General features: G+C 41.4%; 1 protein-coding gene across 1 annotated transcript; it reads right to left on the reverse strand.

The window, feature by feature from the left end:
* Nucleotides 1–8,363: 8,363 nt before the first annotated feature.
* On the reverse strand, nt 8,364–23,292 carry LOC132875920 (adapter molecule crk-like). Its single transcript, XM_060913074.1, has 3 exons — nt 22,754–23,292; nt 18,687–19,261; nt 8,364–14,909 (listed from the first exon to the last, which is right to left on the reverse strand). The coding sequence occupies exons 1-3, from the start codon at nt 22,971–22,973 to the stop codon at nt 14,775–14,777; spliced, it is 930 nt and encodes a 309-aa protein (XP_060769057.1). The 5' UTR covers nt 22,974–23,292; the 3' UTR covers nt 8,364–14,774.
* Nucleotides 23,293–23,593: the final 301 nt, after the last annotated feature.

Raw genomic sequence — 23,593 nt, forward strand, 5'->3', positions numbered from 1 at the left:
ATTTTTCCGCACCCGTATTCCACATGGCCACGCCTCCTGATATATAATTGGCTCGAAGAGCTGGGACGAGATCGCGATTATCCCAACCAATCAAATTATAGCATGCGGAATCTATCAAATCAAAACGAGTGAGTAGGCGGGGCTAAACAGAATACGGGTGGGGGAAAAATGTAAGTAGAGGGATGGATGTTCCAAAGATGGCGTCGGAACTCCATACAGGAAGCGGGCGGTGAGCTCAGTGCTTTTCCATACACGCGCTCGTGGCTCACTTCTGTTTCTGCTCTACAACTTGATATGAAAGATATATCTATATTTTTTTTTTCAGATTATGCTTACAAAACTGAGGGGTGCCAAAACTTTTTACAACCAGCAACACCACTCAGGCAAATATATCTATATATAATTTTTTTTTGGGATTATGCTTACAAAACTGAGGGGTGCCAAAACGTTTTACAACCAGCAACACCACTCAGGCAAATGTATCTGTATATAATTTTTTTTTGGATTATGGCTACAAAACTGAGGGGTGCCAAAACTTTTTACAACCAGCAACACCACTCAGGCAAATATATCAATTTTTTTTTGGATTATGCTTACAAAACTGAGGGGTGCCAAAATTTTTTTACAACCAGCAACACCACTCAGGCAAATGTATCTAATTTTGGATTATGCTTACAAAACTGAGGGGTGCCAAAACTTTTTACAACCAGCAACACCACTCAGGCAAATGTATCTATATATAATTTTTTTTTTTTTTAGATTATGCTTACAAAACTGAGGGGTGCCAAAACGTTTTACAACCAGCAACACCACTCAGGCAAATATATCTATATAATTTTTTAGATTATGCTTACAAAACTGAGGGGTGCCAAAACTTTTTACAACCAGCAACACCACTCAGGCAAATGTATCTGTATATATATATATTTTTTGGATTATGCTTACAAAACTGAGGGGTGCCAAAATGTTTTACAACCAGCAACACCACTCAGGCAAATATATCTATATATAATTTTTTTTTGGATTATGCTTACAAAACTGAGGGGTGCCAAAACGTTTTACAACCAGCAACGCCACTAAGGCAAATATATCAATTTTTTTTTGGATTATGCTTACAAAACTGAGGGGTGCCAAAACGTTTTACAACCAGCAACGCCGCTAAGGCAAATATATTAATTTTTTTTGGATTATGCTTACAAAACTGAGGGGTGCCAAAACGTTTTACAACCAGCAACACCACTCAGGCAAATATATCTACAGTGGGGCAAAAAAGTATTTAGTCAGTCACCAATTGTGCAAGTTCTCCCACTTAAAAAGATGAGAGAGGCCTGTAATTTTCATCATAGGTACACTTCAACTATGAGAGACAGAATGGGGGGAAAGAATCCAGGAAATCACATTGTAGGATTTTTAATGAATTTATTTGCAAATTATGGTGGAAAATAAGTATTTGGTCAATAACAAAAGTTCATCTCAATACTTTGTTATATACCCTTTGTTGGCAATGACAGAGGTCAAACGTTTTCCGTGAGTCTTCACAAGGTTTTCACACACTGTTGCTGGTATTTTGGCCCATTCCTCCATGCAGATCTCCTCTAGAGCAGTGATGTTTTGGGGCTGTCGCTGAGCAACACGGACTTTCAGCTTCCTCCAAAGATTTTCTATGGGGTTGAGATCTGGAGACTGGCTAGGCCACTCCAGGACCTTGAAATGCTTCTTACAAAGCCAGTCCTTCGTTGCCCGGGCAGTGTGTTTGGGATCATTGTCATGCTGAAAGACCCAGCCACGTTTCATCTTCAATGCCCTTGCTGATGGAAGGAGGTTTTCACTCAAAATCTCACGATACATGGCCCCATTCATTCTTTCCTTTACACGGATCAGTCGTCCTGGTCCCTTTGCAGAAAAACAGCCCCAAAGCATGATGTTTCCACCCCCATGCTTCACAGTAGGTATGGTGTTCTTTGGATGCAACTCAGCATTCTTTCTCCTCCAAACACGACAAGTTGAGTTTTTACCAAAAAGTTCTATTTTGGTTTCATCTGACCATATGACATTCTCCCAATCCTCTTCTGGATCATCCAAATGCTCTCTAGCAAACTTCAGACGGGCCTGGACATGTACTGGCTTAAGCAGGGGGACACGTCTGGCACTGCAGGATTTGAGTCCCTGGCGGCGTAGTGTGTGACTGATGGTAGCCTTTGTTACTTTGGTCCCAGCTCTCTGCAGGTCATTCACTAGGTCCCCCCGTGTGGTTCTGGGATTTTTGCTCACCGTTCTTGTGATCATTTTGACCCCACGGGGTGAGATCTTGCGTGGAGCCCCAGATCGAGGGAGATTATCAGTGGTCTTGTATGTCTTCCATTTTTTAATAATTGCTCCCACAGTTGATTTCTTCACACCAAGCTGCTTACCTATTGCAGATTCAGTCTTCCCAGCCTGGTGCAGGTCTACAATTTTGTTTCTGGTGTCCTTTGACAGCTCTTTGGTCTTGGCCATAGTGGAGTTTGGAGTGTGACTGTTTGAGGTTGTGGACAGATGTCTTTTATACTGATAACGAGTTCAAACAGGTGCCATTAATACAGGTAACGAGTGGAGGACAGAGGAGCCTCTTAAGGAAGTTGTTACAGGTCTGTGAGAGCCAGAAATCTTGCTTGTTTGTAGGTGACCAAATACTTATTTTACCGAGGAATTTACCAGTTAATTCATTAAAAATCCTACAATGTGATTTCCTGGATTCTTTCCCCCCATTTTGTCTCTCATAGTTGAAGTGTACCTATGATGAAAATTACAGGCCTCTCTCATCTTAAGTGGGAGAACTTGCACAATTGGTGGCTGACTAAATACTTTTTTGCCCCACTGTATATATAATTTTTTTTGGATTATGCTTACAAAACTGAGGGGTGCCAAAACGTTTTACAACCAGCAACACCACTCAGGCAAATATATCTATATATAATTTTTTAGATTATGCTTACAAAACTGAGGGGTGCCAAAACTATTTACAACCAGCAACACCACTCAGGCAAATGTCGTATTTATTCACTGAATACTAGTTATACAATTTTGAAATATAAAGACGTTATGTAACAGTTAAACAAGTGCAGTTTCACTCATATTTACTTATAATACGAATGTGAAATAATCAACAACAGGATGGCCAGATTCCATTATTGTGTAGTTAAAGGCAGCGTAGGTAACTTTGGAGAAACCAGCAACAGTAAGCAAGATTTTGAAAGTATCCCACCCCCCTCCTCCAAAACACATGAACACGCACTGCCTGAGTCAGGCCAATTTATACGCAAGTACAGTATCAACGATCATGCACGGTAAAGCATTTATACTCGCACGTAAAGTGCGCGTCTCCTCAACCGGCACTATTGCATGAAACACCAGAATTTACTGCTTCTCCATATAGAAGAGGAGCAGAATGCGAGTTCTGTATTTCACTGTTGGAATAATGTAGACAAACTAACACAGACGAAACGTTGTTTTGAAATAAAGTTAGTGGGTGAAAAGAAATTTCACGTGATTAATTATAAACCAAGTGAATTCTACCTGAAAGCATTTCTGCACTGTTTTAACTCATCTGTATTCAGCAGGTATTCAGTGGCTTGAAGCCAAAGTCCCACTGCGCTCTCAGGAACGAGGCACAAAAATATGCCAGTGTTTTTAAATCCACAGGATTAGATGCAGGATTAAAGTAGCCTGTGATTATGATCGATAACTGCTAAACTGCATCACACTTAATACAATTTTTCAACCCAATATAATGAAAATAGATTTGCAGTGTGTGTCACCATGATGTGTGGTGAGATTTCTGGAGAGGTACACGTCAGGGTAAGGTGTAGGGTACGGCGTAGATTCAGTGCTGAAGTATAAAGTTAAAGTCCTTCCCGCGCCATGTGGTGCATCGGGCGGCACCGATCTCCATTTCCGCAGCCTTCGGCCTCTCGCCTATTACATAGCTAGGGTTACGGTGGGGGGCTAGTCCTCTGGTAACCACGAGAGTTTGACTCCCCACTCGCATCTGTATTGCAGCGTGCCTTGCCGGATGGTAGTAGGTACCATTTTTATGATGGTCTTTGGTATGACCTGACCGTGAATAGAACTCACGATCTCCCGATCGAGAGGCAGACACGCTACCACTAGGCCACTAGTTGGTCCATACTGAAGTATAAATTGGCTTTTACTGCTGATGATATGAGAGTGAGTGTTGAGGACTATCTCATGTCTCAATCATATATAAGAAAACACCTAGCATTATCATAATTATTGTAAACAATGAACAGTGCTGTCAGCTAGCTTAAGCAATATGTCCGCTTAAAGTGCCATTCCACCATTGGATGTATTCTTTGGCATAAAATACAATATATTTTATGACAACATGACTAGACAGAGAAATCTTTTAGCTTCAAAATGATATATCAAACATAATTTTTTGACAACGACAAGTACCGTATTTTCCGGACTATACGTCGCTCCGGAGTTTAAGTCGCATCAGCCAAAAAATGCATTATGAAGACGAAAAAAACATATATACGTCGCACCGGACTATAAGTCGCACTTTTTTGAAGGGTTATTCTATCCATAGAATCTGTGATTGTATCTGATAAGCGGTGCGCGGTTACTGCGCGACTGCATTGTTTATTTAATAAACGAACAGCTGAGCAGTGATAACGCGCCCTTTGCCCTGTAAGTAGCCTAGTCTGATTATTTTAAATATCTACTACTATCTTTAATACTATCACTATCGTTATTACTAATAGCCTATATTATTATTATAACTAATATTAGTAGCCTATTACTGATGCATTAATCAGTTTGCTTTTAGAATATTTTTACCGGTAGGGCTTATTATCGCCCCATGGCTCTTTCATCTGTGTTATTAAAGCTGTAGTCATCATCGAGGAGAGTCATTCTTCATTTTTGTCGAATTTTATTTCATCAAATCAGAGGTCAAGTAGGCTATAGGTATATCATCTCCAAAGACACGTACGGTAGTAAAAACAACCGTCTAGTGAAAAAAAAAAAAAAAAACCGCTTTTAAATCCCCTACTTAAATCCTTAAAATGAGTCATTTAACTCATGTCTTGTGTGATCTGATCTCCAATGGTGAAATAAACCGGTTGTGATGAGTACAGTCTGTTATTTTAGAAGATAAATGTAATATATAATTTAATATATAGACTAATAAAAATTAATATTTTATAATATAATATCACGACATATTACTGTCTGTAACTGTTTGTCACTAAACCGTTTTCTAAGATCATAATGTCTGATATTATTATTATTATTGTTATTTTACACACACAATAAGCGCATGTGCGTAAAGTTATAGTAAACCATCCCCCGCCTTTTTTTTTTTTTGAGTCGCCGGACCCACCCACCTCCTGCGTTCTGGGACCTCCCACTTCACAAATTAAGCACTGCCTAAAATCACTACATAACTTATTTAAATAACTATAGGCCTATCATTAATAATAAAACACAGGTCAATCAAGTTTATCAAGCTGATGATTTCACTCCAAATCAGCAAATCCATTGAATTCCTCATCCTCGGTGTCGCTTCTGAACAACTCTGCCTCCAGCGGCAGATGAAGCGCCGTTTCCTCTTCTTCTGCGTGGCTGTCGTCAGACTCAGCATCAGCTCGTTATTCCGCGGTGAAAAAAAAACAAACATATATACGTCGCACCGGAGTATAAGTCGCATGGCCAGCCAAACCATGAAAAAAAGTGTGACTTATAGTCCGAAAAATACGGTATATTAATTTTGCGACCAAAGTCACCTACCCTTTTCATTTCCGCGCAGTAGTGAAACGTGATGTCATCGGCAGGTTCCCCTTCTTGTGTACCACATGTCGGTCTATTTTTAGACCAGGAAACCCCCAAAGTGAGAAAGTCATTTCTCCTCGTATATGGGGGCCAAAAAAATTGCGAAAAATTTTGAGTTAATCTTTCAGTTAGCTAGATTTATTGGTATTAGCTAGATTTATTGGTATTAGCTAGATTTATTGGTATTAGCTAGATTTATTGGTATTATTTTTATCGCGTTCTATCCGCCATTGCTGATAATATGTGCCACGCCACACGGTACACAAGAAGGGGAACCTGCCGATGACATCACGCGCGGAAATTAAAAGGGTAGGTGACTTTGGTCGCAAAATTAATATACTTGTCATTGTCAAAAAATTATGTTTGATATATCATTTTGAAGCTAAAAGATTTCTCTATCTAGTGATACCATTTATATATGTTGTCAAAATATATTGTACTTTATGCCAAAGAATACATCCAATGGTGGAATGGCACTTTAATATTGTGGAAGACTCTGGTCACATACAGGCAGTCCATCCATAATTTTACTGGGGCTGAATGAATTGATTGGACGGGCTTTTTACATATCAGGGTATTCAATTAATTCATTGCTGTCAGAATATAAAGACGACGACGACTTCTTTCAGCTGCCACAGCAGATCTGTTCCACATATTTGATTTGGCATAGGTTTGTACACCGGATGCCCTTCCTGACGCAACCCTCTCCAATCTACCCAGGCTTGGGACCGGTGCCAAGTATGCACTGGCTTGTGCAACTCGAGTGGCTGGGTATTTTACCTAATCTGCATGTCTTTGAATTGTGGGGCAAACCAGGGCACCCGGAAGAAACCCACACAGACACGGGGAGAACATGCAAACTTTACACAGGAAGGCCCCTGTCAGCCATGAGATTCGAACCTGGAACCTTCTTGCTGTGAGGCAACAGTGCTAACCACTACCATGGCGCATATCAGGATATAAAATTGTGTTATATTTCTTGAAATTGGCTTTATATGTCAGGATATAAAGACAATTTCAAGAAATATTAAAAAAGCTTCTAAAACATTACATACCCTGCCTTTAATTCATTTCCAGTAACAGCACATTCTGAAGTTGTATTTACTCTTACACTACAAATTACAGTTTTAAATTTAACAAATGACACATTGTGCCTTTTATCAATTTGTAGTTAAATTAGTCGTGGGAGGTCCATTAGGTCCTATCATCACATGATATTGTAGCAGCTTGAAATAGTAGTTCCCTAACTAACCCCTCGTTTCTCCTCCATTCATCCATCCATTTTCTGCCACTTATCCGGGTCTGGGTCGCAGGGGTAGCAGCCTAAGCAGAGCAGCCCAGACTTCCCTCTCCGCGGCCACCTCTTCCAGGGGAATACCAAGGCGTTCCCAGGCCAGCCGAGAGATGTAATCTCTCCAGCATGTCCTGCCTGGGTCTACCCCAGGGTCTCCTCCCGGTGGGGCATGCCCAGAAAACCTCCTCCTTGGGAGGCATCCTAACAAGGTGCCCAAACCACCTCAGTTGACTCCTTTCGATGCAGAGGAGCAGTGGTTCTACTCAGAGTCTCTCCCGAATGACCAAGCTTCTCACCCTGTCTCTAAGGGAGAGCTCAGCCACCCTGCGGAGAAAACTAATTTCGACCACTTGTATCCGCGATCTCATTCTTTCAGTCACTACCCACAGCTCGTGACCATAGGTGAGGATGGGACCGTAGATGGACCAGTAAATTGAGAGCTTTGCCTTTTGGCTCAGCTCTCTCTTCACCACAACAGACCGGTTTAGCGTCCGCATCACTGCTGATGCTGCCCTGATCCGTCTGTCCAACTCCCGCTTCCCCTTACCCTCACTCGTGAACAAGACCCCGAGATACTTAAACTCCTCCACTTAAGGTACCAATTCCTCCCTGACCCGAAGTAGGCACTCCACCCGTTTCCAGCTGCGCGTCATCATGGCCACGGACTTGGAGGTGTCGATCCTCATCCCAGCCGCTTCACACTCTGCTGCAAACTGTCCCAGCGCATGCTGCAAGTCACAGATTGATGATGCCAACAGGACCACATCATCCGCAAAAAGCAGAGACGCGATCCTGATACCACCAAACCGGACACCCTCCACCCCTTGGCTGCTCCTAGAAATTCTGTCCATAAAAGTTATAAACAGAACCACTGACCTCTTTTCTCCTCTTCTTTGAAATAAAGGCAAAAAAAAAAAAAAATTCCACAGCTTGCCATGTTACCAGCAAACCAGAAAGTGCAAAGTGTGCCACCATCCTGAAGACCTTCCCCTTGATGGAAACCTTACCGACTTACTGACACTGGAGACTCCTTCCATTAATGATAAAACAACCTTTTTTTTTTTAAAACAGAAATCTTATCAACATTTATGTTTTTCATTGTTAAATTACATCATTTTTAAAAATTGTTTATTCATAGCCTTAGACCACATCATACAAGAATAATTATTCTGATCTCCAGGATCTTGTATATGTTTAAAAACAAAGAAAAAAAAAAACACATTGAAAAATAATCTTTGGTAATACATTTTTATTTAATAAGTATAGTAAACAATACATGGCCCATAATATGAAAATTTAGACTTCAAATGATAACTTTAATACAATTGGCACTTTAAGTCAACATGAACAATTTCCACTCCTCCTTTTCCATGCAAGGAAAATGGAAGCAAAGCATTTTTATATATAAAATATAAAAACAACAACAAGACAACGACAGGGTTGATGTAGGAGGTAAGGTGCATAATACCACAAGTCAACGTGGTGAACAAATTTTCCAAACTTGCGTGATTAACAGACCTCCTGAATGAAATGCTTCGTGATCATACTGAAAGATCATCCACTTTGGGAAGAAAAGTCTGTTGAAGGAAGGATGAAATACTGTAAACGTAATTAAAACTGTATATGATGGATCGCACCGGAAGGTGGCATTTCCAAGACACTTTCATCCTGTTTAACCAAATTATTAGTATTTAGTAAAACGTGCAAGATGACATCAAGAACACATGTGATTAGCCTGAGACTTGCTGGAAGCTGGAGAATGTTTCCTATGCTATTTAAAAAGAAAGAAATGGGTGTGTATATATACACAGTATACATATACACACACGTCGCAATGTAAATGCAATAAAAGCTAGAAAAACTGGACATTTGGACAAACAGAAAAATGTAGAAGAATTTTGTTGACGAAGGACTTCTGTCTGAAACATCCTGGTTTTCTAGAAACTAACTTTTACTACATACATATAACCCCCTTTCAGTCCAAAGCATACAAATACACATTTGTGTAGACGAGCATTTCTGTCTTTTTAAACAAACAGAATGGTCTCTTCAGTTTTGCCGGTCTCTTTTCTCGTGTTTAATATTCAAAGCATTAATTTCTCAGTACAGTATCTACCCTTTTCGTCAGGACAAGTGAAGGACAAAGAGCCCAAGTTACAACGAGTACGCAAGTCTGACAACGGACATGTAAATAAAATAATTGAAACAGTGGTATAAAGAGAGTGAATCACTGATTAACCTCCTGCTAATCAGGGGAAATCATCATTACTCTTCGACTTCAGGAAAAACACCTCAGAATATTAAAGTAATTTCAATAAGTGGTTTAATAAGCATTGCATTTTCAATAAGTGGATTAAAAAGCTGATGTGACTCAACATCCTGTGTGTATTTATTCAGGACCGGTTGAAATTATTATGTACCATGATGCTTTTTCCACAATTAACACTACGCAACGCAACTGAACTCTGCTGACGTATGAACAAAATGCAAACGCATTATGAAAATGCTACGGTCATAAATTTTTTACTATTTACAAAATGTACAAAAATGAAGCATGAACAGGGAAATGGAACAACAAAAAGGTCTAACTGGTTACTCGTTACAGGAGTGTTGATATCTGATGACACTCATAAAGCCCAGATAAGCATAGCGTGATGTCATGTCATATCATACCATCATCCAAACCACAGTTTTGTACTCTTTTTAATGCCCCATCACCCACTTCCTCTTATTACTGTGCATGAAATGCATACCAGCTATATCGCTAGGTCAAGTGGTCACTTGTATTACAACAGGAAGTGGTTAACAGAGTCTCTGCAAGTCTCTATTTATATTTAAAAAAAGAAAAAAAAACTACAATAAATCGCAATGCCTTCTGGGAGACTCTACAGCCATGCTAATGTGATTTCTCAGGACTAAACAGGATTGACCTGAGTTTTAATCGGACGTATTGTGGGAAAATTAAAACCAGCATCGACACGTCTATTATAACACGCGTTACTCATATCCGTATGTGATGATATGCAAATGACGTATGCAGCTGCATAGCTGTTACGGGGCGGCGTCTGGCACGTGCTCAACCTCTGTAGTGTCCTGAATGTCAACAGCACGCAATACTGTATAGAAATAATAAAGCCATAAACACTGCTGCGTGTGAATAGGCCCTACTCGAGCAGTCGCAAACACTGAAATTCATTTAGGCAAATAAACACCCATCAGCTCATAAAACCGCTTTAAAAACAATTACAATCAGAGGACGCGCTACATGCCACGAAATGTCAGCTATAGAGTGGGGAAAAAGCCCCCGTGGGGTAATACGCCCCCGGCCTGTTTTACCCAAAATAACCACCAGATGGCGCAAAGTTACATTTCTATTGTTGCTATGGGCTGGCTTGACAACGGGGATATACAAATATCCACTGTGGATCGCATATCAGCAACGCAGCGGAGAGAAATCAAATTTCATGGTAAGTGATATAATTTTCGGATATCAGTAAAACTGTATTTAGATAGCTGCTATTTCGTCAGATATCACAGCTGTGTATGTGGTATGAGTAGACAAGTCAGTATGTAAAAAAAAAAAATACATTAGGTATCAAAAGTTGAATCACATTTTGAAAGTAAGACCCTTTTTTGTAAAAGTAGTCTGTGGGGTAAAACGCCCCCTTAATGGCGGGGTAAATGGCCCCCAGGGGGCATCGTTTCCTTTTATCATAATTACTGTATTTCATACATTTCTGAATAGCAGATACATAGTTTTTAATAACATCTCGCTTACCTGGTTGAGTAAAGCAAGTAATTTGAACTTAATATTAAAAATAATTGAAATTTAAAAAAAATTTGAAATTAAAATGCAAAATATAATAAAATAATGCATCTATTCATTAATTCAGGGATATTTTCTTGTTTCTTTCACATTATAGGCTTAAGTAAACACTTTTGCTATCCAAACAGCTTTTTTTGAGTGAGGGGAGCCTATTGCCCCACCTCAGGGGGCCTTTTACCCGACTGGGGGGGTAAAAGGCCCCCTTGGCACAATGTTTGTTTTTGTTAAAAAAAAAAAATTTAAGTATTAACTTTAGGCAAACTTTAGGTGGCATTATTGTTCATGTCACTGTTGTCAAAACTATGATTAAAACTAAACACATGGTTCATTTCAACTTGGAGAAAAACTGAATTTTCCTTAAGGGGGGCTTTTTCCCCCACTCTACTCTATACACAACACAAAATTGCTTTGATCATTCCTAATTTAGGGTTGTTGCTTTCTCTCACGGAATGGTTTAGAAAGAATTTGCCTCTATCATGTCATTAGAAAGCTGAACTTAAATGCAAAAATCTAAATATGAACGATATAATTTTTCTGCAGCTTACTGTATTGCAATATGCTCCTGTGTGTGTAGACAGAAATGGACTTTACTATTAAAGCAAAATCTAATAATGTGACATAACAGGAGCAACTATAAGCTTTTTAGAAATTAATTGAACTGACTGCGTACTACGTTCTGACTTTCTCGCTTTTATGCAAACCACAAAAATTCAATTTGGTACGAGACAAATTCAAAAGAATATTCAAATTCTGATTTGAATATTTAAACCCCGTATCAGACCTCCAAGAAGACTCCGTACAGCGATATTTAAACATCCTAAACTAACAGAAGTCCTGTAATTATAGCTTATCGCTCCAATTCACTCCTGAGCTCTTAACGAGCCGTTCCTGATCATAATCCGTGTAATCCAAACTCTTTAGTAAAGGACCTGTTCCAACAAAAACAAACGATGTGACAAGTGAACGTTCGGATCTGTTCGTGACCGTGTGGTGGTCTTTTTATGTCACTTACTCAGCAGATAGAGCAAGACAGCAGTGACACCCCTCATGCTCCACCTGTCTGTGTCCATCTGTACTGCCTTGCTTTAGAGCTGCTGTAGCTCACAGAAAGGTCCCTAATAAGGCAGAATAAATGTTATTGCTCACAGTGGGGACTCAAACACCTACTTAAAAACGGTGCTGGTGATATGTGAAATCGTAAACCTGAAATGTTAGATTCTATAGTTGCTTTTAAAGTGTGCTCACTAGTGCTGGGAGATGAGATTCAAAGTTATAGGTTAGTAGAGCTCGTCTGTGGATCTGATTTTATGGCCTAGAAGGATTACACCAGGGGCAAATGCAAGGAAATGAAATAGTGTGGATATGCAAACGGTCAGAAAGAGTGTTTCTACAGGAGCTCAACAGAATGTTATTTTGCCACTTGTTCAGTTAGCGCTAGAACTTTCTTGTCTAGAAGTTCAGCACTTTGTGTTTCTGACTTTGGCACTTCTTGTACGTCGCTCTCGATAAGAGTGACTGCTAAACGCCATGTAATGGAGTGAGTGGGCGTGGTCAGTTTTTGTGGAAGTGGATAGACATGATCAAAGTTTCTGTGGGAGCAAATGGATGCAGTCTGTTTCTGTGAGACTAGGCAGGCGAGAAGGAAGAAAGGGGTGTGGTCAGTTTTTGTGGAAGTGGGTGGGAGTGCGCAGTTTCTGAGGTAGAAGGTGGGCGTGGTCGGTTTCCATGATCACAGGTAGACGTGATGGAGCAGGCAGGCATTATCAGTTTATGTGTCCGTGAATGGGCATTGTCAGAGTTTCTGAGGGAGTAGGTGGGCGTGGTCAGTTTCCAGGATAGCAGGTAGACTCGATGGAGCAGGCGGGCATTATCAGTTTTTGTGTCAGTGAATGGGCGTTGTCAGGGTTTCTGAGGGAGTAGGTGGGCGTGGTCAGTTTCTTAGCAGATGGGCAGGCATGAGGGAGCGTGTGGGCGTGGTCAGTTTTTGTGGCAATCCTTGACTTGCAAGTCACGTCAAAGCAAAATAGAAACCCGGATCTCGGCCATGTTGGTGGAGATACAAATGCGGGGTCAAGCAACATTCCATACAAACCAAACATTCACGCGTGCCGTTCGCAACTCTCTTTGTTTTTCCACTGCTTTAAGCGTTCTTTTAGCTCTGCCATATCTTTGTGCTGTATATGGTCGTGGTCACAACAGTACTCGTGACCGGAGCACGTTCCAAATTTTTAGAATTCTGTCTGTGATTCGGAAAGAGGGCGAGGAAACTCTGAGGCTTAGTACGGAGAGGAGACGAGCACGGCTGAACAACATCAGAAGGGCTGATCTAACAGAGGCGAAAACCAAAACAGCTCGTGTTTGCAGTCATCATTTTATCTCAGGTCAGATTCAAAAGCTCTCTCAATATCATCATGGAAGAATTTTATTTCGTGATGCTAGAATTTTGCTATAAAATGAGCGTTCTCTCTTGTTGTGGTTCACTCGGTCGTTGTTCCAATTTTAACACGTGTATTACCGTTTCGCTTCTAGGAGCGCCAGCAAAATTATACGATAGAAACAATCCAGACTGGGCACCCACTCAGAACATGGGCTGTGTTTCGGCCAAGGTCGGACTTGACTTGATTCTTCGGCAGCCAAACCAGACAGAACGTGATATCTGGGTACTCAATGGTCAGTAGAAGCGTCTTATCTTCAGAAAAGTCTGACTTTTTTAAATAACATGGGCCAAAACCCACACATATCTATCTTCTCTTTGTATCAAATCTTCGCTCGAGCGTTCAAATCTTGGGAAAAGTGAGAAAATTCAGCATTGTTTACAGACACGCCTTCAGCGGCTGCCATCCTAGTTGCTTTGTATATCCACCATCATGGTGGACGCTCAGGACGCAGCACATTTTGATCAAGTGGCTGCAAGTCATCTATAAGCAGGCATGGTCAGAGTTTCTGTGCAAGTGTGTGGGTGTGGTCAGTTTCTGACAGAGCAGACATGGCCAGTTTCTTTTGGAATGAATGATGGATGGATGTGAACAAAGGAAGGGGGGAAAAAAAGAGAAGCTTTTCCTAAACTCTGTCAGTATCACGAGTTCTTCCATTCCTACAAAAAAAAAAAAATCTTGGAATGTGAAGTCCCAGCATTTCCTGAGGAATTCCATTTTTTTTTTTTTCCTTTGAGACAAGTTCCTATTAGCAAACAAGTATTTCTGAAAGAAAGAATTTTGTGGAAATGCATCGAGTCAGGAATGAAAAAAGGGTAAAATATTAATGTAACAAAAAGTGTTGAAAGAAATCAGAAGTAGAACATTAACACAGGGATAAATTTAACATGTAATGGCACATTTCCCCCCCCATCATCATAGTTTCTGTATCTCAGTATGGAGGGTGACTGATAGCATCAGTACCACATCAGAACGTTGCTCTAGGTGAGGACTGTCCACATTTAGCATTTGTTTGAAGATGAGAAAGACCGTTTCCCCTTCTCTCTCTCACACGCAGCAGGCTTGTGGCAGTCGATCTCTTCATCCAAAAGTTCCTACTCCATATGAATTCATTCACCAGGCACTGTTGTTATGACTAATCTGTGCCAATCTGTGAGTCTCATTACATGGTGCTCTGTAGCACACGCACTACACTATGGTTTCATGATTGTGTGATAAGTGAAGTTTGATATCGGTGTGTGTTTGCAGTGTGGAGATTGTTCAGTATTGATGTGGCCAGGGCTGGTTTTTAGATTTAGCAATTTTTACGTAGACACACAAAAAAAAAAAATCCAACGGGTTGAGTGGAGAGAACTGGAGCAGTGTGAGTGTGTGTGCGTGTGTCTCAGCTGTCTTCCTCAAGCTGTTGCTGGTCGAGCAGGCGGACGTGTGTGAACGGGAAGTGGCCTTTCTTGCCCTTGCACTCGCCTTCCCACTGGCCATTCACGTTGATCTTCGTTACCGTCACCAAGTCACCCACCTGCAAACGCACAAAATTTCACAGCTGTTTGATGCACTACATATGCTGAGAACGAATAGTACAAAGTGAATGCTAAAATCATAGCTGTACACAATGCCTCACTGCAAGTTCAGAGATTAGATTAGATTCACTTTATTCATCCCACATCGGGGAAATTCACGTGTCACAGTAGCAAGAAAATGTCAAACAGATAACAAATAAAACTGAAATAAAAATTAGACAAACGAAGGATTAAATACAAAGGGCTATTTGGATTATCTACCGTGAAAAAGTATAGAAAAATTGCCTTATTGAGAGGCTCGGAAAAATCGCACATTACAGGTAGACTCTGTGTATATACACACACATATATGGCCCTTTTCCACTACCCTTTTTCAGCTCACTTCAGCCCAACACGGCTCGCGTTTCGACTACCTCAGAACGGCGCGACTCAGCTCGCTTCAGCCCTGCTTAGCACCCAAAACTCGCACGGTTTTGGAGTGGGGCTGAAGCGAGCCAAACCGAGCCGAGTGGGGCTAGGGGCGTGAGCAGACACTCCCCTGTGCACTGATTGGTGAGGAGGAGTGTCCTCACATGCCCACACACGCCCCGCGAGCACGCTGGGATCTGTAAACACCGCAAACCCGGAAGAAGAAGAATTACGAATTACGAGAATTTCTGAAGCCTTATGCACCTCGCCTCATCTATACGCTCTTGCCAGTATCTGTTGGCGTTGTCGGTGACAACAAGCCACAGCACCAAGACCAGCAACACTAACGACTCCATGTTTATTGTTTACTATCCGGGGCGTGAGACTACCGCTTAAAAGGCCACTGATGTCACTGTTTGCGCCGCCTAACAACATCACGTGACGTCCACCCACTTTCGTTAACTCCACCCAATGTGTCCACCCACTTCCAGCCAGCACGGTTCAGCGCGGTTGTAGTCGAAATGCAACTCCAACAGCCCCACTCAGCTCGACTCAGCCCAACTCAGCACGGCACAGCTCAGCCCAACTCAGCCGCGTTGGTAGTGGAAAAGCGGCAATATATACATAAATAAGACCAAATTAAAATATATATATATATATATATATATATATATATATATATATATATATATATATATATAGTGTGTTTCCGGTAACCCGACCGACCGAGAATTTCGGCGGCGAAATTGCCGACCGTAAAGTTTTTATTACAAATTTCCCTCGATATTTTAGTGTAAGCGGCGTTAGTTTGTCATAATTTTTTGTTTCAACGCATTCAAGTTGTGAAAGAAACGATAAAAAGTAAAATGTTTCGCCACTTCTATCAGCCCTCCTGCATAAACATGGAAGCGCACTTGTATACTGAAGGAGGAAGGCAAAACTGAGCCGAGCCGCCATTTTGAATCCTCATTCAAGGCTGTAATGCAAATTGCTTCCTCTTCAGTATACAAGTGCACTTCCATGGCAGGGAAAAACACTACATTTTGCCGCCTATGTAGTCCCCTATTTATACAAATAGGAGTCATTTAGGATTCAGCCATGTTTTTGCTCGACCCAAGTTCTACAGTAGGCTAGGCCGTCTGATTTTAATGGAAGTAGCCTAGCCTAGGACATTATTTTCACGTTATTTCTTGATAAGGTGTTTTCACGTTATTACATGAAAATTAGTCTGGCTAACGCAACTTCAAAGCTCTACGAGCTATTGGTCTGGCCAAGATATTAAGCCCAACCGTTTCCCAAAGCGCGTGGTTGACCCGCCTCCCTGAAATGCCTCAGTTTGCTACTGGTCGAAGCCAGAAAAGGCTGTGACGAAGCTTAAACCAATCACATCACTCTTTCCTCTGACGTATGTGACGCGACGGGGCTAACTGGTAGATTAAACTCTTACCGAAGCCGGTCGGGAGCAAGGTGAAAACGTCCTTCCTTTCAATAAATACCTCCAGGGCTGCTCTTTGCTCCGTTTTCAATGAGAACTTCCCGTTGAATGCTTTCAATACAGCATCTACCGCTGTGTTAAAGGCTTGCCGCTGCTCCATGTTCGTAATGTTTCTAGTGAATGAAGCGCTTCCGGCATAGATTATGTAAACAATCTATGGCTTCCGGTCGCAGTTCTACTACGTCACTGCCTTGAACACGCCTCTACCCAGGGCCGTTGGAGATGCTCAAAGTTGATTGGCTCCCGATTTTTCGGGAGCTTGGAAGAGCTGTAGATAGCTTGCCTGGCCAGACTAAGCTCGCAACAGGCCCTCGTGTTGCGTCACGCTTAGGATGGGCGGGCCCAGGCTACATGAAAATATCATGAAATAACGTGATAATTTCGTATCATGAAATTACATGATGTTATGTTATTACATGATAAATATATTGTAAAAACGTGATAACTTTGTTAACAATATTTTTTCATGTAATTACTTGACTCTAAGCCAATTTTTTTTTTTTTTTTGAGTGTGGCAGCAATACACTTCCGTAGATCATAACTTGAACTCTCGCGATTTTTTTTTTATTCGTTTAAAGATTTAAAACACTTTTATTTTATTATGATGTGTGGTATAAAGGATTCTGTGCCAAAATACTATTTTGTAAGATGTTTACTTGTGTTAATTTTTTCGAAAAAAAAAAAAAACACTTTCCTACCTACCGACCTTATTTTAGTATTTCATGTTACCTGAAACACACTTTTTTCTTGGCCTAATATATACATAAAATACAAGTATGCATAAAAATAGTTTAAGGGCTATATTATTGCACATAATAATTATGTGCAATATAATACCAGATCGGGGCGGCACGGTGGTGTAGTGGTTAGCGCTGTCGCCTCACAGCAAGAAGGTCCGGGTTCGAGCCCCGTGGCCGGCGAGGGCCTTTCTGTGCGGAGTTTGCATGTTCTCCCCGTGTCCACATGGGTTTCCTCCGGGTGCTCCGGTTTCCCCCACAGTCCAAAGACATGCAGGTTAGGTTAACTGGTGACTCTAAATTGACCGTAGGTGTGAATGTGAGTGTGAATGGTTGTCTGTGTCTATGTGTCAGCCCTGTGATGACCTGGCGACTTGTCCAGGGTGTACCCCGCCTTTCGCCCGTAGTCAGCTGGGATAGGCTCCAGCTTGCCTGCGACCCTGTAGAAGGATAAAGCGGCTAGAGATAATGAGATGAGATAATACCAGATCGGTCAATTCTCTCTCCTTGAAATGTGTCAGTAGCAAGAAATCCAAGCACAGACAAAACCTGAACATGTACATGAAGTGCACAGTTAATTCTGCCATTTGCACCAGCTTGGCTTCTAGCTGCCATCTGCACAGACCAGCCCGCCCTCCTTTTACACACCACCATTCCTTCTTCGTCCGATCTCTGTCTTAAAATCCATTTGGGTGGCTCGCTGTCCATGTTTCTTAAATGCTATTAATATGAAATGACAGGCTGAAAAAATATCACATTTGTATAACTGAAATAAGCGATTTAAACCCAACTGCGTAAACTGCATATTAAAGTGTCATAGTAACTCCTTTATTTATACATGATTATGATTTGAAGTCAATCAAGGGTTACATCAGGCTACATTAGTGAACTATGCCTAAATTTACACACATTAGGAGCACAAATAGGATACGAATGTTTTTTTTCCCCCTGAAATTACTGTATTTTCATAAAGACCAAAACTCTTGCTTAAATGCTCATACGTACTATTCATAAATAAATCTATTCATAACCAGGATTTAATGGAAAAGCCTGAAACGTAGGGGAAAACAGCGTGTACATATTGTGCTGCTTCAATACACTAAAATAGAAAAAAAAAAAAACGAGTGTGTACATACCTCGAGTGCGAGGGCAGTCTTGTCGTATGCATTGGGCACCCTCTTCTGGATGGCTTTGGCGTACACAGGCCCGTTCTGGAGGTTGGGCAGCGGCGTGTTGACCACAGGATGGGCGTAATCCAGCTTGCTAGGAACCAGAGCTCCGTTGTCATCCAGAGCGGTGACAGCAGCCACCGCCTGCCCTACAGGACCTCCACCTACAGAGGTTGGCGAGGCAGGTCTGTATCTCTCTATATAGGGCACAGGGATCAAGCCTTTGCGCCCGTCGGCATTCTGAGCGCTCCACCATTGCTCCTCAGTCTTCTCGAGCACACGCAGCACGTCACCTTTGCGGAAAGGCAAGTCCTCCTCGTCGCTGCCGGGGAAGTCAAAGAGTGCACGCACATACTCGGCCTCTTCTTGCCTCGCTGGGACACCGGTGGGCGATGGTCCGATCAGGCTGCTGTGCTTGGAACGTGCCGCGACTGGTTCAATGAGCGTTGTGGTATCCAGATAATGGATCTTGTAGAATTCCAGCAGGCCTGGGAGTGTATCAAATTCCTGGTCACCAATCCGGAATCGAGATGGCGCAGGACCTGGTTTTTATCATGCAGATAAGGAGATAGATCGTTAGAATGCGAGTTATAATCTGGTCTGTCAAAAAAACAGGAGGCAGACTTTTTTGTACTAAGCTTAAATGCACAGTTCAAGAAAAGGTTCAGAATTTGCATTCATGTACTAAATAAGAACAGAACAAAGAGACACCAAGACGAATCATTTTTTATGGTAAAATTATTTGTGACACTAAAGATGTCACAAAGTCCCCTTGAAATCAAAATTGCCATTTTAGAGCCATTTTGTTGTGTCTTAGACACAAATACGTGTCACTATCTACATAAAGAAGACCGCGAGTTGGCCTGGTGGTTAGCGTGGCCACCTCTCGATCGGGAGATCCCGAGTTCTACTTGCGGTCGGGTCATACCAAAGACCATCATAAAAATGGTACCTACTGCCGTCTGCCAAGGCACGCTGCAATACAGACGTGAGTGGGGAGTCAAACTCTCGCGGTTAACAGAGGACCAGCCCCCCACTGTAACCATAGCTATGTAATAGGCGAGAGGCCGAGGGCTATGGAAACGGAGATCGGCGCCGCCCTACGTGCCACATGGCGTGGGAAGGACTTTGCTTTGATCTACATAAAGAACAATGGCAAATGTGTTTTAAAGATATTCTTATTTTAATTTTACAGTGTCGTTCCTTTACTTTTCCAATCAAATACTCTCTAGAACACCTTTGTCCCGCCCCTGCAAAGAAACCAAAGCTTATGCATAAAATATTTACAGCAAAACTACAAAAACAGCAATGGATTTTTTTTGGGGGGTGGGGGGTTGAAATGACACAAAATAAACATTTAAAACTCCCTCCAAAATGCATTTTTCTTTGCAAAAGTGCTAATCACAGCACATACACAAGACACATCCGGGCGGCCTCAACTATCACACCAACCAGACCATGCTTACTGAGCTCACTGATGAGCAGAAGATAAAGCATGTAACAGCTTGTACATTTTCAGACATCATAAATTGTCCTCTTTTAATACGAAGTACATCTATGTGTGTATAGCAGAGCAAACAGATCTCTCTCTCACACACACGTCATATGGAGCACTTGCATGTGACGTCACAGCCGATCCAGATTGTGACAGACGCCATCTTGTCGGTCAAACGCCATATTCCGCCTTCTACTTCTACTTTTACCTTTTCTTCTGGAAAACCCTACTATATACAATTCTACTACAATGGCTGCGGCTACAAGCTCTCCCTACCTGTGCACGTTTATGTTTTTTGTGTGTATTTTTGCGTGTTGTTCGTCTGTACCGGACTTCAATATCCACTACAACCGTATGGACTTACTGGACATTGGTTTCCAGCAGAAAATGACGGTTTGTAGCGATTTCCATCGCATGCACAACATTCCGGACGAGAAAAAAAAAAAACATTCCGGACGAGATAGCGAGACCAGCGGGGTCTCCGTGGATTGTTATCGGAAGCAAAGCGATGGAGGCGGCGTCGGGAGCGGAAGCAAAAGCGAGGCTGCAGAGCCGGCCTGTTGACTAAGCTCAGAAAACAGCCACTCAAACCTCCACTGCTAAGCCTCTATCTCTCCAACGCCAGATCCATATAAACAAGACGGACGATTTGGAATTACAGCTGGAATTACCTTATTCTATAATCGGCTGGTCAGTGCTATACTCAATACTTAAGTGACTTACCCATCCAGTGAGGATTCTTGTTTACAAGATGCCACATCTGAGTCACTGACAAATCCTGAATTTCTGTAAAGATAACTGTTCAGAGACTTATAAGCACGCAGTGCTTCACCACTGAACAGCGAGGGAAAGTTAATGAGGTAATTATACACGTCTGGGTATTCCGCTGGCAGTTCAAAATCCGGTCATGAAAACTCCATCCGGTAAGCCATAAGGGTCACTAATCTGTAGATCGTTTATTTTAGACATATATCTAGTTATCTGTTCATTAGAAAAATGAGCCGTGTAGTCCGTCGGTTGAAACTGATCCATTCTGTACATGAGTGCAGCAGTATTCAGCGGTGTTTTTGACCGACAAGATGGCGGTTGTGTACTTTCCGGTTACGTGACTGCAAGATCTCTATACACTGTATGTAACAGTCACCCTGACTCTGTCTCACCCAAACCATTCATCCTTGGCATAGTGCTCAGCACTTCACACTTCCGCCTGGAAATTCCACTTCTCCGCCCATCCACGAGGAGATCTGCAAGCTCCAACTTAACGCCAGTCCAAGACGACTAAGACTTCCTGCTTTGATTCGCACATGTATACACTGACAGTGAGTCATTACTTTTAGAAAAAGAAAAAAAAGAAAAATGTGCAAGTCTGAACTAGTCCTAGCTGCTTTACACGATGCACCACACTCCTTTTCCATGGTCTGGAAACTTGTTAATGATACAAGAGTGCGTTTTAATAAAAATAGCTTGTATAAACTAATCTGCCACACCCGTCTGTAGAGCCACGTCGGAGTCAGGGAGCTAAACGTGATGCAGGCTTTTACCAAAGGAACAAATACATACATACATACATACATACATACATACATAATTCAGTCTATGCACAGAAAAATCAAGGCAGACACAAATGCATGTACACAAACTATGGACTGACGTTAACCCGAATGAACAGGTTTGTTAAATAAACGAGCACTAAATTTCCTTTGCTCAGAGTTAAAGAATTTAACATTGAGCAAAGGATATTTAGGTGTTAAGAATTTAAATTCAGTGTTAAGAATTTAACACTGCCTTTAATGAACTTTGACGCTCTGAATAATGCTAGACTGAACTAGACAGACAGAGTTATATAGTTTCAGAGGTTTTTTTTTTTTTTTTTTTTAATTAATGGCTAGTTCATAGACCAGCTATTATACATAAGTCTTTAATAAAAAGAGACTTCCATGTGCTGTACATATACTCAGATCAGTCCACTGAAGTTTTGCTAGAAAGAACTGGGAGTCGTTCTCAAATTGCAGAGTCGACTCCACATCCGATTCCAGGTGTTGAAATGGATGAATCAAGAGTCGACTCCATGAACACAAATGAAAAAGACAGTATAATGAAAAAAAAAAAAAAACAATCTTGACACACGTGCTATTTTCATGTTACACATACATTTTATATATCCTCTACAAGTTTTGTGACTAGTATAGTTCAGATAGTTAACCCTGACTAAAATACCCGAGCAACCGACTCCTTGACTGGCTGTCAAGTTATGAAAGGATGGAGGGGAAGCACCGTTAAATTTGCATAAACTTTACAGCCTAAAACATTATACTTTACTTTCTTATATTTGATAAAAAGTTGTGTGAAGAAAGGCAGCGTGTATGCACGAACGAGTCGACTCTCTGTTCCTTCCCAAATCCTGGGAATCGAATTCTTTTGGGATTCACTTCACTTCCCAGCCCACTTGCTAGCTAGGTAGCTAGTTAGCTAGCTAACTAACTATAACTTATTTTTAAAAAATAAATAAATCCAGTAATACCAGTCGCGTTTGACTTACCTGTTCCAGATTGTCGGTTGTTGCTTCCACTGTTGATGATATAATGTGAAACTTTGGAGTTTTCCGACACCGAAAGCACATAGTCTCCTTTACTGGTAGTCGAGTCTCTAACCAGGAACATTCCGTGCCTCTGGCCCTGCAGCAGCGACACAGCGTCTTTACGGTTCATAGGTCCCCAGTACCAGCTATCACGGTCCTCAGCGTCAAAATGACCAGCCATGACTGAATTCAGGCCAACCCAAAGGGTTTCTTCCAGGCCTTTCTTCTTCTTCTTCTCACTCCAACTTAAGTCCGTAGACTCAACTCATACAAAAACTTCAGCTCCCACAGAAAGCTCCTGCTCGGAAAACACTGAACATCGAGCCACTTCACTTTTACACCCGCTTTCTAAAAAATAAAAACAAAAAACCCCTTTTTATTTTCCCCCAAAAGCAGCAACAACTAACTTGCAAACTCGTTCTTCTTCTCTAAACTAATTTCTTTGTTAAAATATAACCTGTTTCGTTCAACACATCCAACTCTCAAACTGAAATGGCGGACGTTGAGAGAGTTTTTGACCTCACAGACAGGATGTGACGTAATCGCCTGTATAAACATAAAAACGCAGGCAGACCCGTCGGCCATGCACTTTTGATAAGGTCAAATGTTTAACAATCAATAATATAATTCTACTGAACTGTTTCTCAATGTTGGATCCATGAATTATATACAGGAAGAAGTATTTTCTTTTTTTTAATGACATTTATGATAGTTGTAATGATTATTAACCACTAACCGTGTTGTTATAGTTGTTATAAACTAGTTATTATAGCTGGTTTTTTGAATTAGTGGAATTTGAAT

This window comes from Neoarius graeffei, chromosome 28 (assembly GCF_027579695.1).
Source record: "Neoarius graeffei isolate fNeoGra1 chromosome 28, fNeoGra1.pri, whole genome shotgun sequence".
In the NCBI taxonomy this organism is placed as follows: Eukaryota; Metazoa; Chordata; class Actinopteri; order Siluriformes; family Ariidae; genus Neoarius; species Neoarius graeffei.

Coding starts and splice junctions, on each gene's coding strand:
- LOC132875920 (XM_060913074.1), bottom strand. CDS start 22,973: ATGGCTGGTCATTTTGACGCTGAGGACCGTGATAGCTGGTACTGGGGA. Junction 19,262..22,753: donor CAACCGACAATCTGGAACAG/GTAAGTCAAACG, acceptor GATAAAAACCAG/GTCCTGCGCCATCTCGATTC. Junction 14,910..18,686: donor AGACTGCCCTCGCACTCGAG/GTATGTACACAC, acceptor GTGCGTTTGCAG/GTGGGTGACTTGGTGACGGT.